Here is an 18,579-nt window from a genome sequence, read left to right on the forward strand (position 1 = left end):
CTCATAGGATTCAGATTAGGGCAGCCCAGATAGTGCGGTAAGATTTTTTTACCCATTTTTTCTCTTCAATAATCTCTTGCCGATTGAATACCTCGAACTACAACACCCAGAAGCTTTCGCGCTTCCGTTACCTCTCCCACCACCTGCGGTGTCTCAGCTATGATTCCCAAAGGTTTCTGGGAAGGGCAGGCTGGTACTCAAGGAAGGACTACGAATCCCAGCAAGCAGTTCGAGACTCGAAGTCACAGGAGGAGGAGGAGCTCGGAGCCGTCGGGCCCTGCGGAGCCAGGTACCCTCTTTGGCAGTACGTCGAGGGGCGAGTCTTAAGTCTTCTTTACTCCACGGGAGGACGAGGGCTCTTCTTTCTAAGTCCCTGCCCTCCGCAATGGGCCGCACCACTTAACGGAATGAGGAGTGAATAAAAGGGCCAGAGGGCTTCGCTGCCCAGGTACCTGGCTCATCTCAGCCTGTCACCTTTGTTAGCCCCGTGTCTAGGCCTAGAGTTGGAGTCCTTGGCAAAAGTTGGGTCCTGGGGCTTGGATTCCTTTACTCGGCCTCCGGGGAAGGGGCGGTTCTGTATATGCTTCCTGTTCCCCTCAAGCCGGTAGAACCCTGGCCTGGAAAGGGGAGGTCTGGAGACCACTCATTACTTCTTGGGAATAGAAATAGCAGGGGCTTTGGAGTGCCCTTCGACTGATGTTTTGTGAGCGCTGCCCTAGGCCATGTGCCGGGGACTTAATGGGTGAATAAGTCCCTGCTCTCGTGGAGGGCTTGTGTGTGGACAGATGGGGAGGTGCGGTAACCACAAACAAGTAATACTTTAAAAAGCAAAAGACAGGTTGATTGAGGAGAGTCTGGTGGTACTATTTTAACCAGAGTGCCTAGGGTGACACTTAACCAGGGACCTGAATGAATAGAAGTCCCATCAAACAGGAAAAGGTTGGTGCGAAGGACTTGAGGCTGCGGCAGTCCTGGAGTACTTAAGGGAAAGCAGTAGGGCGGACTGTGAAGAGGTGGGCTTGGGTCAGCTCATATGTGTCCTTCTAACCCATAGTAAGGAGTCTTATTTCTCTTTCTAATTGCTCTAGGAAGCCACTGAAGGGTTTTAAGCTGGGATGTGACTTGATCCAATTTACATTTTAATGTCATCATTGCGGCTGCTCTTTAGAGAGCACATAGAAGAGGGGAAGTTACCGGGTTGGGTCAGTTGGGACAGGATGGTAATTTGGGATATGGATTAGAGTAATGATCAGATCTGGGATGTATTTTGGGAGGTAGGACAGACAAAACAAGCTTTCAGATGCATGTAGGGGCTGCAGGAAAGAGGAATGGAGAATGACATCTCTTAAATTTTGATCTCAACAACTTAAAATCCACAAGGATGACCTTAAATTCTCTTTGGCCATGTTTGGTTTGAGCTGCCCCTTAGTGGAGATGCCAGGAGGCCAAAGGGGATTTGGATCTGAGTTCAAAGGAGAGGCCTAAGCATCGGCATCAGCAGAGGTACTGAAAACCAGGGATTAGAGGCCTGGGTCTGCCTCTGACTTGGAAAAGTAACAGGAATGCCTCACTGGGTATTGGGAAGAAAAACGTGAAAAGCTCCACAGCATGATGAATTACCCTTAATTAGGGTTATTTTCTATTTGAAAAGCATCCTGGTTGCTTCTTGGGGTGGAAAGTTGTGAAGCTTCTAGGAAAGAGTACTTATGTCTTGCTAACAACAAATCTGGCTGGTGGGAAGTTCAGGGGATGGAAGGATTATTTTAAGTGGAATGGGTAGGAAAGACAACAGGGAGTTAAGGTGTGGCTTGTTTTAATTTAATTTACTTTAATTTTATTTTATTGTCTTTTTAGTTAATTCTCATTTTGGAGCAACAGTTTTGAAATACTTAATTTTCTTTAAGCCATTTACTTCAACTTAGAAATTATTTTATACATAACTATAGAAAAATAAGAAAAATGATCTTCACTTTTCCTTTGATGTTTGAACTCAAGTTGAACTGAATTCCTTAAATTCCTTCAAACAGCCCTTTTAACAGCTTAATTACATTCCCTTACACATTTATTTCACTTGTAAATTTAATATGTTTGATTTCCTCTTTAAGTACTTCAGATATATAGCCTAACAAGTATAATTTCCCAAGAATTTCCAAAACATTACCAGAAAATCTAATAAATTAAGCTTACAAACATAATGAATTTCAAGTTCTTATAAACAGTTCAATACTTTTAACAGACTTAGATTCTTTTATGTCACTGGTTCTCAGTCTGGGAAGCTAAAAAAAAAAAATTCAGGTGCCATGTCTGACAAGAAATTAACATATGGGGGGCACCCTTAGTAGCTTTCACAGCACTCCAGCTGATTCTAATATACAGCCAGTGTTTCCAACCATTGCTAACCTCTCAATTTGAAATCAGAAATCTAATATCAATTACCTAACTATATACTTTAACTTCTTTATTTTTTTAAGTTTTATTTATTTATTTTTGAGGGAGAGAGACAGACACACACACACAAGTCAGGGAGGCACAGAGAGAGAGAGAGAGAGAGGAGTGAGAGAGAATCCCAAGCAGACTCCACACTGCCACTAACTGAGCTGGCCAGGTGCCCCAGTATATTTCTCAATTCTTGACTTCTGTATGTTAAGTTGGAATTGCAATGTTTTTCTGTCATATACTCAACATGTCTAGCTCTTTTCAATGTTATAGATATTTTTACTTTTTTTATTAAAAAATTTTTTTGTAGTGTTTATTTTATTTATTTTGAGAGAGAGAGAACAAGCAAGTAGGGGACGGGCAGAGAGAGAAGGAAAGAGAGGATCCCAAGCAGGCTCTGGACTGTCAGTGCAGAGCCTGATGCAGGGCTCGAACCCATGAACTGTGAGATCATGACCCAAGCTGAAATCAAGAATCCAAATGCTTAATGGTCTAAGCCACCCAGGCGCCCCAATGTTATAGATACTTTTAAATACCAAGTATACACTGATTATTACTAAACCTAGGTCAGGAACAGTGAGTTTGATTTATTTTATTTATTTATTTATTTATTATTTTATATTTATTTATTTATAAATTATTTATTTATTTTTATTTATTTATTTTATACAGTGAGTTTGATTTATTTTACTACCTCTATTTTAAATTCTAAACTTACCTGGAGCGTGACAGTATACTTAGCTAGTAAGAAAACAGCTTTATCTAGCCTAATGAATTGTATTTAGCATTCCAATCATGTTGGGTTTACCATTTTAGTGAGCTGAGGTTATTTTTATAATCAGACCGATTTCTGACTGGGACAAGAATCCAGGGATTGTGTCTACTCGGAGTGACTGTCCCCAGCAGAGGCTGCCTTTGGAATGCAGGGAATAGAGAGGTGGATGAGCTGGAGAAGCTTGTTCCCCCAGGCTTTGTTTCTTTTTTTTCTTTAAGTTTTGTTTGTTTGTTTTGAGAGAGAGAAAGAGAGAGTGAGAGAGAGAGAGCACATATGCACATAAGGGGGGAAGGGGGTGGGGGAGGTGGGGGCAGAGAGAGAAATCGGAAGCAGGCTCAGCACTGTCAGCATGGATCCCAATGCGGGGCTCAATCTTAGGAACTTTGACATCATGACCTGAGCTGAAATCAGGAGTCATCAAATGCTCAACTGACTGAGCCACCCAGGTGCTCCCCTTCCAGGCTTTGTTTCTTAGGGGGTACTAGACTCGCTGATTAAAATGCAGATTTCTGGGGGTGCCTGGGTGGCTCAGTCAGTTAAGCGTCCGACTTTGGCCCAGGCTATGATCTCACGGTTTGTGAGTTCAAGCCCCGCGTCAGGCTCTGTGCTGACAGCTCAGAGACTGGAGCCTGCTTCGGATTTTGTGTCTCCTCTCTCTCTGCCCCTCCCCAACTTGTGCTCTGTCTCTCTATGTCTCTCAAAAAATAAATAAATGGGGGCGCCTGGGTGGCTCAGTCGGTTGAGCGTCCGACTTCGGCTCAGGTCATGATCTCGTGGTCCGTGGGGTCCGTGAGTTCGAGCCCCGCGTCGGGCTCTGTGCTGACAGCTCAGAGCCTGGAGCCTGTTTCGGATTCTGTGTCTCCCTCTCTCTCTGACCCTCCCCCATTCATGCTCTGTCTCTCTCTGTCTCAAAAATAAATAAACGTTAAAAAAAAAATTAAAAAAAAATAAATAAATGTAAAAAAATTTTTTTTAATTAAAAAAATAAAATGCAGATTTCTGGGCCCCTCTCCAGATCTGCTGAGTCTGAAATCCTGGAGATCTGACAGAGGAGACTTCATTTGTATTAAGCTCCGCACCAGGAGCCATGGAAAATCTTGAGCAGGAGTCCTTTTAAGAGGGTTGATCTGATGCTGCCCAGGGTGGGGTGAACTGAAGAGGCTGGATCAGGTACTAGGAGGTGAGAACGGGCTTGGGCAGCAGTGATGGTGGTGACAGGACCAGCCTGGGGGCAGAAGAAGAGGGAGGCAGAGGCAGTTCTGAGTCTGCGTTTCTGGTTCAGAAGCCTCATTCATACTATTTTTACCTTTCCTATTTGGAAGCTCTGGCCTCCTGGGACCTGTAACTATCTGATGAGAAACTGTGTCTCCAACCTACAGCTCCCTGGAGCCCAGATTCTGCTTTAACCAGCCTGTGCTGGGCCAGGTTTGCTTGGAATCAGAATGCCTTCAGCCTTCAGCCAGGGACTGAGGGTAAGATCTACTGTAGATCTTTTTTTTTTTTTAATGCTTATTTATTTATTTTTGAGAGAGAGAGAGAGAGGGAGGCCAGGAATCCCAAGCAGACCCCCTGCTCTTAGCACAGAGCCTGCCTGATGCAGGACTCCATCTCACGAACCGTGAGATCATGCATGACCTTAGCCTAAATCAAGAGTTGGACACTCAAACAGAATTTTTTGAGAAAATTTAACAGTACACACTAAATGTAGAAACTTAGAAAAATAGAAAAACACAAAGCAGGAAAAAAATTCTGCACATAATCCTTTTATCCAGATATAACCACAATAAATATTTTGTGTCTGCTCTAGTGCGTGTGTGTGTGTGTGTGTGTGTGTGTGTGTGTGTGTTGGGGTAAGAGGTAAAAAAAATGGTATCATATTGGACAAACTGTTGTGATAATGAGCGAATTTTTATTTAGCTATATGGAGTGAACATTTGTCCATGCGAGGGAATAGTCTCCTTTGACTTGGTTTTTTTTCCTCTGACTTGATTTTTAATGGCTGTGTGGTAGTGCATTGAACAGATGTGGCTCATACCCTACTCTTGATGGTTGCCAGCTATGGGATCCCTCTGTCCATTTTTTGTTTTGTTTTGTTTTGTTTTGTTTTGTTTTTAGGGTAAGATGAGGATAACAGGCTTTGTGCATCGTGTCATTGAACCCCCAGTTTCCCTATCGGGGAAACTGAGCAGCATACATGCGCATAGTAAGCAATGAACTGTCAGCTGTTCTTACTGTTGGACATTTAGATTTCACTTTTAGGGCAAACTACACTGCAGTGGCCATTTTGGTACCTAGATCTTTGAGATCATCTCTGATCATTTGCTTGGAGGAATTACCTGTTGGATGTAGGTGCCCTCCTTGGTGCCCTCTGGCACACAGCTTCTTACCTACTGCTGTTACTAGGGGCACATCTGTTGGCCATCCCAGCATGTACTCAGTACACTGTCTTGTGAGAGCAGGGACTCTGTGTTGTGAGATGTGAACCTCAGTCTGGCAGAGAAGAAATGTTTGGTTAGTGAATAAATGGCAGAAAAGGGAACCAGAGAACTCGAGGGTTATGCCTGTGTCAGGAGAGTGGCTCCTTTGACTCCACTCAGGATATTTTGGGACATGGCGCACTTTATGCCTGTGGTCTTCACATATTTTAAAGTAATTTAGTTTTTTCATTTGTTTATTTCACTGTATTAGTTAGCTATTGCTGCATAACAGATTACCCCAAAACTTAGCAACCTAACACAATAAATATCTCATACAGTTAGTTTCTCAGGGTCAAGAATTTGGGGGGCGCCTGGGTGGCTCAGTCAGTTAAGCATCTGACTCTTGACTTCAGCTCAGGTCATGGTCTCGCAGTTCGTGGGTTTGAGCCCCACATCGAGCTCTGCACTAACAGCACAACTTGTTGGGATTCTCTCTCTCTTCTCTCTTTCTCTGCCCCTCCCCCTGCACGTGCTGTCTCTCCTTCAGAATAAATAAATGAATAAACTTAAAAAAAAGTTATTAAATAAAAGAATTTGGGAGTGCAGGTGCAGCTGGCTGACTCATTCGGAGGAGCAAGTGACTCTTGATCTCAGGGTTGTGAGTTCAAGCCCACACTGGGGGTATATAGCTTACTTAAAAAAAAAAAAAGGAATCATATTTTAAAAAGAAAGAATTTGGGACTGGTTTAGCTGGGTAGTTCTGGCTCAGAGCTCCCACTAAGTGGCAGTCAAGCTATCTGCACTCATCTGAAGGCTTGACTGGGCTGGAGGATCCACTTCTAAGCTTACTCACATGGCTGTCAGCAGAAGGTCTTAGTTCCTTACCACATGGGCCTCCGCAGGGCGGGGGGGGGGGGGGGGGTTTGTTCACAATATGGCAGCTGGCTTCCCCCAGAGTAAGTGATCAGAGAAAGAGGCACCAGGATGGAAGGCATATTGTCTTACACCTGATTTTGGAAGTAAATACCATCTTGTCTATTCTCTTAGTGACACAGACCAATCCTGATAAGATTGGGAGTGAACAACACAAAGTGCAAACCCCAGGAAATGGGGGCCACCGAGGCTGGCTGCCACATCTACAAATGTGTATTGAGCACCATTGACATGCCAGGGACTATGCTAAGCACCTAGTAACCATGATTTAATCCTCATAGTAATCTTATAGAATCATATTATTACTCCCATCAACCGGATGAGGCCCAGAGTGAGTAGTTTGCTGAAAGTTTCACAACCTAGAAGTGGCAGGGATGAGATTCAGATCTAGGTTGAATGATTAGAGTAAGGATTGGCACGGGTAGTCTGTGTGACTTTGGGCAAGCTCTCGCCCTCTCTGTTCTTCAGTCCATCATCTACCTTAGACCAGCATTTCTCTGAGCATGGTCTGTGGACTACACATCAGAGCTGCCTTAAGATCCTGGTCCTGGCCCAGACCTGCCAAGTTAGAAATTGTTGTGGGTGGGGCCACCACTGCCGTATAGTGCCGGAGGTATGATGATTTATGCACCTTACCCCAGGGGGTGGAACACATAAACGAGGTCAGGATAAGAGAGGTGTATGGTTGCTACTAAGCACTGAGGGGTCTGAGAGAGACCCCTAACATATTGGGGCTCCTATCAGGGAAGACATCTGGATCTTCCTGGCACTTCTGTTGGAGTTGGGTTCTGAGTGGGTAGTCTGTGGGCCACCCCCACAGGCAACTCTGATGCCATCGACTCCAGACGGCAGGCATATGTGGCACTGGGACATTGCTGTGCTCCTAGTGGGCGTGCGATAAAGCTGTCCTCTGGCTGCTGTTTATTGTTTACCTGGGGTCTGGCGGTGCCATAATTAGAAGAAATGACAGGTGAGCTTGAGGGCAGCATGTGGTGAGCACAAGTCCTAGATAATTATTACAGTGCGCATCCCAGCCCTTGGCTACGGCCGAGCTGTTGGCTTATTTTAGCCTTGTGCCAAAGACAGCTCTGTACCTGAGACACACACAATGAAAGAAACCAAGAATATCAATGAAGCACAAATGTCTGCCCCATGACAGCTTCACAGCAGAGCAGTGGGCTGGGAAGAGAGAGGGTTCGGGGCTCCACCAGACCCCAGGGGGATTGCTGGCTCTGGCTCTCCACGCCTTGGGTGTGGGGTGTCAGCACATGGCTTCACGGCGTCATGGTGAGGTCTCCCCAAGAGGGTGTGTGGGGGTCCTCAGCGCCGCTGGCCCTCCCATAGCACTCAGGTTGATGAGAAATTGTTATCAGTGTCTCTCCCAGTCTTGGCTCAGAGCAAATTGGGAGTATTTCTGAATGTGTGTCCTCATCTGTGAAATGGACACCTTGATGTCATCTGTTGAGCATGAAATAAGAGAATGAAAGCCAAGTGCCTAGCATGCAGGAATGTGATGCTATCTTCCCTCACCCCATCCCACCCCCATTCTCTTTTCTTCGCTCTGCCCACAGTGTCTCCACTAGTAGGTAATCTTTTCCTTGAGCCCAGAAGACTGAAGTCAGGCACCACAGGATGGCCAGGTGTGCTTTAAGTCAGCAGAGCAGGGCTCTCTGTTGGAGACAGAAGTCCTGCGGGGAGGGCAATGGTGGCAGCGAAAGATCTGTTTTGGGGACCTAAGGTGTCCTTTTTCTGTATCCCTCCTCGTCCTGGTCCCTAGATCCAAACTTGAGGAGAAGAGGGTCTGGGAACTGTAGGTGAACAGAGGGTGATAGGCCTCGGATTCTGCAGGCTGCTCCTTGGCTCATTCTGCAAGCAATTGTGTGTGCGAGGCCCTGTTCCGGGTGCTGGGGTGAAGCAGGGCAGACCGAACTCTCTGCCCTCAGGGAGCCTGTATTCTAGTGGGGAGGCAGGCACACGTGACAGTAAGTCAGCATGTGAGGGGAGATGAGCTGCGGAAAACAGCAAGTTGTAAGGGGGGCGGAAGTACCTGCGGCTGCCACTTTGGCTGCAGTTTTCCATCTGGTGGTCAAGGTAGGCTCACCAGGAGAGCAAGGGAGTGAGCCGCCTGGGTGGTCATAGTACCAGCAGTCACAGCCTCCATTCTTTGAGCACTAACTATATGGTAGGCATCCTTATATACTCCTGCCTTGGTCAATCCAGTGTAGCAGTGGGGTCCCTATTTTATAGCTGAGGATATATGCAGGAAGATGAAGTAACTTTCTAGAGGTCGCCTAGCTGATCAGTGGCAGAGCTGGGATTCAAACCCACACCTGTGGGCTGTCCCACTAGCCTTGCCTGCTGCCCCTTGGCCATGAGGAGCCATCTTGTCACCTGGTGAAGCCCCCGGGAGCCAGCAGATGCTGTTGCAAACATGGACCTGGTCCCTGAGAGTGGGCCGGTGGCACAGCCTGTGGGGTAGAGCTGGATGGTTTTGTACTGCAGGCAGGGCCCTGCTCTCATGCTGCCGAGTGCGCCAGCCTCAGAGGATGAGGATGAATCATGGCGGAGAGGGCCAGCTTAGTCAGCACCCCATGCTGGTGTCTGGGCGCCATCAGAGGTGTCCAGCTGTCTCCACCCCCCTTCCCTGACCTCCCACTCAGGGCTGCCAAGTGTGGTGGTGCAGGCTGTGCCTTGTGCAAGGACACCTGGCTGAGGGGTGAGTCGGAGTGAAATACGCTCTGTTTGCCAAGTTGCCAAACACGGTCTGGCAGGGCACTGTATCTGTTTAGAGGATTCTGTGCCTGCACCTTTTCGAGGTGTTCCAAGGCACTAAAGAGGGACGCAGTTGGGTCAGGAGCTCCAGAAGTTCACACCTGGCTGATGCCTGGGCGAGGTCACCTTGCTGAAGCCCAGCTCCTGCCCAGGAACAGGGCCTCTGCCTCCGTGGGGACAGGCTTGTTAGGTAGGTGGGAAGCACTGGCTCCCCTGGAGCTGGTCTGCCTCTAGGTGTCTAGATGTCTCAAGACATCCAGGTTTAAATCCAGGTGCCACTGCTTTCTAATTCTGTGAATTCTGTCACCTAGCAGAGCTGGGACTAGAGTGCAGGATCCACTGACCCGTGCTGGACAGCCAAGCACTTCCTCTGTGCCAGATGCAGGGTGGGCAGGGGAAGGAAGGCATGGGTGGACAGCACTGCCTCTGTGGCTCTCCTCCATGATTTGTGCATGTGGGAGAGAAGGGGAAATGTGAACACACACACACATACCCGTAGAAACAGTCCACTCCTGAGGGGCTCATCATTAGACTTCAGGGAGGCTTTCCTAGTAGGTGCAAGTACAGGCACTGTGAGACCTGTTCTGCCTTTCCCGGAAGTGTGACCTGGGGCACCCCACAGCACCTCTCTGAGCCTCAATCGTCTCTTTCACAAATGCGATTATAATACATACCATTTAGACTTTGAAGGGGGCATATGGTCCCAGGGATACAGTGAATGATTAATAAAGGAGAGCTGTCAGTAGTATGATTTTATGGGGAGGAGACTTTTCTAAGTGGTTAGGAGTGTGGGCTCTAGATCCATCCTACCTGGATTCTAAACCCAGCTTGGGGTGACTGGGTGGCTCAGCTGATTAAGCATCCAAGTCTTGGTTTTAGCTCAGGTCATGATCTCATGGTTTCGTGAGTTCGAGCCCCGTGTCGGGCTCCGCTGACAGTGTAGAGCCTGTTTGGGATTCTCTCTCTGCCCCTCCCTCACTTGTGTGCCTGTCTCTCAAAATAAATAAATAAACTTTAAAAAATAAATAAACCCAGCTTGGCTGCTTTCCAGTATTGTGACCTTGGCTAGGTCACTTCACTTCTTGGAGCCTCAGTGCCATCATCTGAAAAAGTATAATGGGTCCTACCTTACAGTTTGTCCTGTGCACTAAATGAGATGATGCATTATAAAGCTTTCAGCCTAGTGCCAGCCCGTGGTAGGTGCTCAATAAATCAAATAGTAGGTAACTTTTATTGAGCACTTGCTCAGTGCTGGACATTATTAGTGTCATTTGTATTTCTATTACTCTTTTATTAACAATTCATTTGCATTACCAAACGTCTGTGTCCTGCTCCCAAGCAATCCGCTAACCTGTCAGACCCCTGCCTCACATTCCTGCAGTGAAAGTAGAGGCCTAGAGAGGTCCAAAGTCACACGACTGGCTTCTCAGTGCCCTGCATGATTTTGTCCAGCTAAGTCTGCTGCAGAGCCACCGTTCCATCTCAGTTTCCCGGAGGGACACCTCCCCACCCCATTACTCTCCAGAGCCAACAGCTCCTCAGAGCTTCAAGCTTCGTGAATGGCTTGGTTAAGCACTTGGCCGTTAAACGTTCATCTCTTACAATTTCAATCCAATTCCTATAAGTTTATTGGCAAGACGGGGTGTATTAGAGCTGCCAAATTTAATATATCAAGTCCGTGTGTCTGGGATGCGGTTTCTCAGCCGTAATAGGAGAAGAGAGGTTTTATACGTTTTCATTTTGAATGACTGTCTGTTCCTGATCCCATTACAGCCCTTGACTTAATGGCTGCTGTCCCTGTCAGCCGCAGGAACAGCCTTCTCCATCGACCCACCTGGCTGCCTGGACAGTCCAGGGGCTTGTTTGTCTCTGTCTCTCTCCCTCTTCTCTTCTTCCCAAGATACATGCCCCCAATCCATCTGCCCTGTGGTCAGGTCCCAGCTGTATCTTTAATTTGCCAAGTCCTGGGAGTTGGCTGTGGGCTGCTTGGGGAAGTCACTCTCCTTCTTCCTCTGGCACTCAGGAACCTGCTCTGGGAAATGAGAAATCTGACTATAGGACCTGAAGGGCAAGGGGCTGGTCTGGGCTCAGCCTTTGTGATCCCACTTGACAGCCCAGAGTGGACCCATTCATCCTCTGGTCTTTCGGCAGCAAACTGGGGGACCAGGGCCAAGGGCTGGCCCTGACACTCATAGATTTGCCTCCTGCCTATGACTGTGGGTCTCCCGGGTCAGGTGTGGCAGCTGTGGTCACTATGGCTGAGGGGTCTTCAGTCTTAAGGCTGAAACATTCTCATGTCCCTCTCTGATTGACCTGCCCTCTGAGAGCTTAGCTAATCTCTTGGGAAGCTGTTTGCATTTCTGCCTGAGCTCTCTGGCTTCTGTAAGCTTTGAGCTGGCTGTGGAAGTGAGGATACCCAGCAGTGGGATTTTAGGGCACTTGGCTTCACCTTCTGCTTACCAGCTGTGTGACCTTGGACAGATCACTTCCTTTCTCTGAACCTCAGTTGTCCCATAAGGAATATGGGAATTAATCCACTTATTCCTCAACTATTGGTTGCCTACTCTGTACTGTGCACCACTTTGGGTACTGGGGCTCAGCAGTGAACAAAACAAAGATATCCCTGCCCGCCTGGATTTATATTTCTGTTGGGAGAAAAAGATAATAAACATAACAAGTAACTTATTACTTCAAAGGTGATAAAAATGAAGCAGGGAATGGGGAAAGCTAAGTAGAGTGTTCTGCAATTTTAAATAAAGCTGTCACAGGAGATTACTGAGAAGACAGTATTAGAGTGAAGGTTGAAGAAATCAAGTGAGCAAGGAAGGAATCTGAGGAAGAGCATCCAGGCAGAGGGACCAGCAGGTGCAAATGCGAGAGGTGGCGGAGTGCCTGGAGTGTGGGAGGGGAGGAGCAGAGATGAGGCTGATGTGGCCAGATTGGAGGAGAGGGGAGAGAGGAAGTCAGAGTGGAGTAGGGGCAGGGGCAGTGGCCAGAGGGTATAAGGTGTGGTTCTCCCACGCAGCTGCATATGAGAACTCCCTGGGGAGTTTTACAAACGTGCCTGATGCCTGGGTCTCCCACTCTCCCCACACTGAGGTTCCACTGTCCCTGGCCTGGGCATCAGATTTCTTAAAAGATCCCTCTGAAATGAGGCCTTCTCAACCCGTAATCAGTAATCATTACAGTAATGATTGGCCTGTGTGGTTCCTCATGGGCTGTCCTGGGGTTGAAAATGAGGGTTTGTGTATATAGAGCCTTCCTCACACTGGCCCTCAGGGAGTGCTGGTTTGGTGTGGTGCACTTTGGGCCTTAGTGTGTGGCGTTTCCTCCATACTCCTGACTGAGTGCTTTGTGGCTTCCCAGGCAGTATCTGGTGGAGGTGGCCATGGGGAAGCATTACTTCTGTGACTACTGCAACCGCTCCTTCCAGGACAACCTCCACAACCGCAAGAAGCACCTGAATGGGCTACAGCACCTCAAGGCCAAGAAGGTCTGGTATGACATGTTTCGAGGTGAGTGGCAACTGACCGGGCAGCTGGGCCAATGGAGGCCAGCTCTCAGATCTTTCCGGTTGTCAGACAAGGAAGTACCGTGTGCCAGTGACAGTCTCCACAGCCTAGGTTGGCTCTTTGAATGGCAAAAGAGAGGAGGTTGGGCCCCTAGGGGCAGATGGGCCCTCCAAGGGGCAGTCTGGAATGTGAGCTCCTTCCCCCAGTAATCTTGACTGAGGGCTCCAGTCTGCCAGCCTCTGGGGATACTGTGGCCAGGAAGGAGGCTGTTTCAAGGAGGTGATGTTTGAGCCAACGGCTGGAAAGATAGGGAAAAGCCAGCCACAAAGCCACACCATTTTGGGCAGAGGGCATGCAGAAGCAGGTGGCCAAGAGCAAAGCACCAGGTGCTCTTGGTGCAGAGGAGAGGGGATATGGCTAAACACAGGGGGAGAGGAGGGTAGTAGGGACTGAGGCTGGTGACAGGGCAGGGACCGGATTGTGCCGGCCTGTGGAGGCCACAGTAGGAAGGGTGGTTTGTCCCTAGGGCAAAGGTGGAGGGCAGCCTTTGAAGGGCACCAGGCAGTGGCCAACATGACCAGACCTACAGTTGACAATGATGACTGTCTGCTGCGTGGGGTGCAGTAAATAGCTGTTGAATGACTGGCTGACTGGATGAATAATTGGCTGCCGGAGCCAGGGCTTTTCCGGGAAAGGCTTCTTAGAGCAGGTGCTACCAAAGCAAATGAGCTCAGGCCATAAGCACCTAGCACAGGGCCTGGCACCTTCAAGGTGCTCACTTCAGGGAAGCTGCTGCTGCTGCTGCTGCTGCTGCTGCTGCTGCTCTACTGTCATCAGAACAGACAGGGAGCTTGGCAGTGGGGTGGAGGTGGACCAGGAGCTTCTAGAATGAGCTGGGGCAGGGCTGATGCTTCATTATTTGGGGAGCAGGATTCGCAGAGCAGAAGCAAGGAGATGAGTCTCAGCAGTTGAGAAGGGAGAAGTGGAGACAAGGTTTCCTGGTCTGAGACTCAGAATTTACAAGAAGGGAGTGAGCATTTATGGAGTGCCTGCTGCATGCCAGGTGCCATTTGTGGTTTGTCATTTGCTTTATCAGTAATCCTCTAAGGCAGATCTCCACCCTTCAAGTTAGGATCACCTAGAGACCTTGAATAAAAAACCGCTGGTCACCTGACCCCATCCTCAGAGGCAGGTTTGAGGTGGGGCCTTGGCACATTATTTTCAGATCTCTCAGACTCTCATTTCAGATGAGGAAGCTGAGGCTCAGAGGCTTGGGTGAGAGAGGGTGGCCAGGCTGCTCAGCAGGCCAGGCATGGCTGAGGTCGCAAGGGGCTGGGAGTGGGGGCGGAGGGGAAATCAGCGCCAGAGGTGTCTCCTGGGTGCCTGGGAGGCCTCTGACTCTGGTGTCAGGCAAAGGATCCCTGTGCTCCAAATCCAGTGGGGACTGCTATCTGGCATGGAGCCAGGCTTCAAGATTACCTTGGTGTTTCCTCTTAGCCCCAGATTCTTAGCTGGGAACAGGTGGGACTTTGGGTCTAGGGCTGATTGGCAGAGGCTATTGTATTACATAAAGGAAAGATGAAAGAGTGGGTATCATAAGCCCCTTTGCAGGAGTCCTGTATTCCTAGTGTCTTCTCTCATCCCCAGGCACATTCTGTCCCTTGAACAGCTCTGCAAGGGAGGCTGCGTGGGGGGGGGGGGGGAGGGTCCCCACTTAAAGGTGTTGATTTCAAGATCCAGAGTGGTGGATTACTCACCCCGGGGTCCACAAGTTGGCCCATGAGCTCTTTCCACTTGAAGGGGCTTCCCCAGGGCTCCCGCTTACATGAGCAAACTGCACAGCACAGACTTTGGGGAGGCACGTGACGCCCCAGCCTGGGCTAGGACTCAACATTCACTTAGCTCCCAGCTCCATGGCCTTAGACAAGTCCCCTAATCCCCCAGAGGGGCTAACCATCCTTCTGCCATGGCCAGGACAAATATGAGTCCTGGAGCTAAGCTGACTGGCTGTCAGTCCCAAGGTGTCACTCCCAGTGTGGCCCTAAAGCTGCCATGTGTAAAACGGCCCTAACAACAGTACCCACCTCCCAGGGATGTGACAGGGACTCAGTATATTTCATACATGACTGTGTGGCCTGGAAGGGTTCACTCAGTAGGAACAATGTTTATGGGACCACAAAAGGATTGGCCTCAGGCCCTTTATCTCCTGGACTCATCTATTCAGACAGTGCTCAGTGAACACTTAGCATGTTCTCTCCGAGGCAGGCTCTGAAGACTTCCAGGTTAATAAGACAGGACCCCTCTCCTAAGCAGCCTCACTCCCAGTTACAGCAGTGTGTTCTGGGCAGAACCCCTGTCTTGTGCAGGCCTCCATGCCCTGCCCACCTCTCCCTCCAAGCTCCAGCCACCCTGGCCATTGCAGGTACTGTCCTGTCTGTGGGCATGTCTTTCCTGCTATTGTCTTGCCCTCAGCCTAGCCCTTCCATCCCAGAACTCAACTCAGGCAGAGCGTCCTCAGGGATGCCCTCCCCACCCCCTAGGCAAGGTGAGGTCATTTGGCTGAATGCTGGCTGCTCCCGTTTATGTCCCCCACGGCTTAGTGTGACTGTTGAACTGGAAGGGAGGAGCAGGTCTGACTTACTGTCCACTAAATCCCCATCCTGGCATGGCGCCTGGCGCACAGGACCAGCTCGGTAAATGTTTGTTAGATGAATATCTTAGTGAACGAGCAAACAAACACCAGGCACCAAGGTGGCTGTTAATTTTGGGAGATGAAGCAAGAAGGACCAAGGGGGTCAGATCACAAGGAGCCTTGAATGCTGGGTGGAGGAGCATGCCTTCTTTATGCGGGCCCTGGGCTAGGGTTCTCAGCCCTGGGTGCCCTTCAGAGTCACCAAGGAGCTTTTAACAATTTTCATGCTCTCCCCCCTCAGATGAGTTAAAGCAGAACCTGAGAAGGATGGGCCTCAGGATTATTTATTTTATTTTAAGAAGAATTTTATTTTTTTAATGTTTTATTTATTTTTGAGAGAGTACAAGCAGGGGAGAGACAGAGAGAGGGGGACAGAGGATCCTAAGCAGGTTCTGTGCTGACAGCAGCACGCCCAACGTGAGGCTTGAATTCAAGAACTGCGAGATCATAACTTGAGTAGAAGTTAGACACTTCACTGACTGGGCCACGCAGGTGCCCCAGAGAAGAAACTTTTTTTTTAATGTTTTAATGAGGCAAAGTTGGACACTCAACCAACTGAACCACCCAGGTGCCTCGGAAGAAACTTTTTAAAGTTGTTTATTTATTTATTTTGAGAGAGAGGAAAAGAGACCGTGTGCTCAGGGGAGAGGCAGAGAGAGAGGGAAAGAGAGAATACCAGGCTCTGACAGTGCAGAGCCCTGTTGGGCTCGATCTCACAGACTGTAAGATCATGACCTACACTGAAGTCAGGAGTTGGACTCTTTACCAACTGAGCCACCCATGCGCCCTGGGATCCGTGTATTTTTAATGTTTATTTATTTTTGAGAGAGAGAGACAGACAGACTGCGAGTAGCAGAGGGGCAGAGAGAGGGGGAGACGCAGAACCCGAAGCAGGCTTCAGGCTCTGAGCTGTCAGCACAGAGCCCAATGCCGGGCTTAAACCCACGAATGGCGAGATCATGACCTGAGCTGAAGTTGGACACTTAACCGACTGAGCCACCCAGGCACCCCAGGATCCACATATTTTAAAAGCTGCCTGACGATTCTCCCATATGGCTGGGGTCAAGAACCACCAGCCAGAGACTGGGCAGCCTGGAACTTTTCTCCCACAGTGAGTCTCCCAGCCAGGGCGCCCTGGCTAAGATGCAGGCTCAGACCCCCCACTCAGGCTCAACTGTCCTACCTCTGGGACATGGGGGCAGGACCAGGCAATGTTCACATCAGCTGGGTGAGCTGAGTCTGACAGGCCCAGTGCTGACAGATAGACACCCTCTATCCTGCTGGCCCCACCCAGACCACTCTGCCAGGCCACCCCTGGAGTGAGTCCTTTGATAACCAACTCCTGACCCCAGAGGCCCACCCCTACCAGCTGCCTTGCCCTCAGGAAGAGGAAGGGAGAAGCTCCTATCAGAGTTGGCCCTTACCCAGCCACCAGGAGATCACATGGGAAAGGGCAGGGGCCTTAGAGTCACATGCCAGGGTTAAACCGGGCACTGCCATTTCCTGACTGTGTGCCCTTTCCCCTGTTTGAACTTCAGTTTTTCCCTCTGCAAAATGGGGATGGTAGCACTATGCAGTGGGTTTGTGAGGAGGACATGAAAGAAGAACTGCCACCGTTTGTTGAGCGTCCATGACAGAGGTTCTGAGCCCTGGCTGCATGTTAGTGTCACCTGGGGAGTGTGATGCCAAAGCCACTTCCAGCCCCACATTCCTGGCAATTCTAATGTGCCATGAGGGTTGGGAATCATCGGCCACCTCTGCCAAGTGCTCTGCATCCATTACTTTATTCAATTTTCACAGCAGCCCTACAGGGGAGAATTTTCCTCCCATTTTGCATATGAGGAAACAGAGACTTGGGGAGATTAAGCAGCTTGCCTCTGCAGCCTCTAGAAAAGACACCAACAGGGAAAGTGCCCAGCCCAGGCCTCCAGGGCAACATCAGGGCCTCTGAGTCAGGGCATCTTCCTGTCTTACTCACAGATTTTGACCGATTGGTTCCTTACCTACAAAGAAGCACACGAAACTTAAACCATAAATATATGATAAAAATAAAGGGGGAAAAGTTGGAGGAAACCAGGGTTAAGGTTCATATGCTGTGAAGATTGCTGTGAAGTCCCTTTGAGGCCGGCAGCTGGTCTGGCTCTGAGAGCCCGCAGGTCTCAGGTATAACAAGGGAGTAGAGAGTGACCTGCTGCAGCGTGGCTGTGGAGGGATGCCTGAGCCCCGGGGCTTACTGGTGGGCTACCTGGACACCAGGAATTTTTTTAGTTTTCTATTATTGTAGATTCACAGGAAGTTACAAAGACAGTATGGACAGTGTAGGGTACCAGGATTTTAAAAAACTAAACTAAACTGCCCAGGTGATTCCATTGTTTGGTCAAAGCCAGAACCTCAGACCTAAAACTTGGTTCTTGCCTTTGGCTGGGTCTAGGAGGGGTTGAGGTCACCTGAAGCTCAGATGCTTCTGCCCAGCATCCCCACCTGTGGTCATCCCCAACTGTGGTTGTCTCTTTCTACACTCCTCTGTCGATGGGAACTGTTTCCTTTTCTGATCTCGGTGCCTCTGTGCAACTGAAGTCTGAACCCGGCTCCTCTCTCCTCGCAGATGCAGCTGCCATCTTGCTAGATGAACAGAACAAGCGGCCGTGTAGGAAGTTTCTGCTGACAGGTAAAGTGTTCTACTCAGTTCAGGTCCCTCCAGGGACCAGCATGCCCTGTCTGGCCTGCTTGGACCTCTGCAGAGCCTCTCCCCTTCCCCAGCCACTATCCTAAACCCATTTTGTGGTCTCAGTGCATCAGCCAGCTGGTCAGTTGAGACCTTCCCAGGGGTTGTGCCTTAGGACTTCCAGGGCCTAGTCTTCAGCACTTCAGACATAGAATGTGATGTTATCGGCCCAGTCAGAACAAGCAAATGCTGGGAGATTGCGAGTAAATCTAGGAGACACTGATGGGTGTGATTGATTGGCTGATTAAGTTAGTCTGGGAGTCCAACCTCCTGCTCCCACCCTCCCAGCAGGCAGGCCTGGAGACAGATGGTAACAG

General features: G+C 49.2%; 1 protein-coding gene across 3 annotated transcripts in view; it reads left to right on the forward strand.

Moving 5' to 3' along the window:
- ZMAT5 (zinc finger matrin-type 5) overlaps positions 1 to 18,579 on the forward strand; it is a 27,235-nt gene continuing 8,656 nt past the window's right edge. Inside the window, exons 1-3 of one of the 3 annotated variants that reach the window (XM_043557956.1) lie at positions 1 to 289; positions 12,700 to 12,848; positions 18,143 to 18,205. In XM_043557956.1, the coding sequence (XP_043413891.1) occupies positions 12,722 to 12,848; positions 18,143 to 18,205 (190 nt within the window). In that variant the 5' untranslated portion in view covers positions 1 to 289; positions 12,700 to 12,721. Of the gene's footprint in view, positions 305 to 332; positions 449 to 12,699; positions 12,849 to 18,142; positions 18,206 to 18,579 lie in introns of those variants that run through there. The other 2 variants (XM_043557957.1, XM_043557958.1) reach the window with 2 other exon arrangements.

Source organism: Prionailurus bengalensis, chromosome D3 (genome assembly GCF_016509475.1).
Source record: "Prionailurus bengalensis isolate Pbe53 chromosome D3, Fcat_Pben_1.1_paternal_pri, whole genome shotgun sequence".
Lineage (NCBI taxonomy): Eukaryota > Metazoa > Chordata > Mammalia > Carnivora > Felidae > Prionailurus > Prionailurus bengalensis.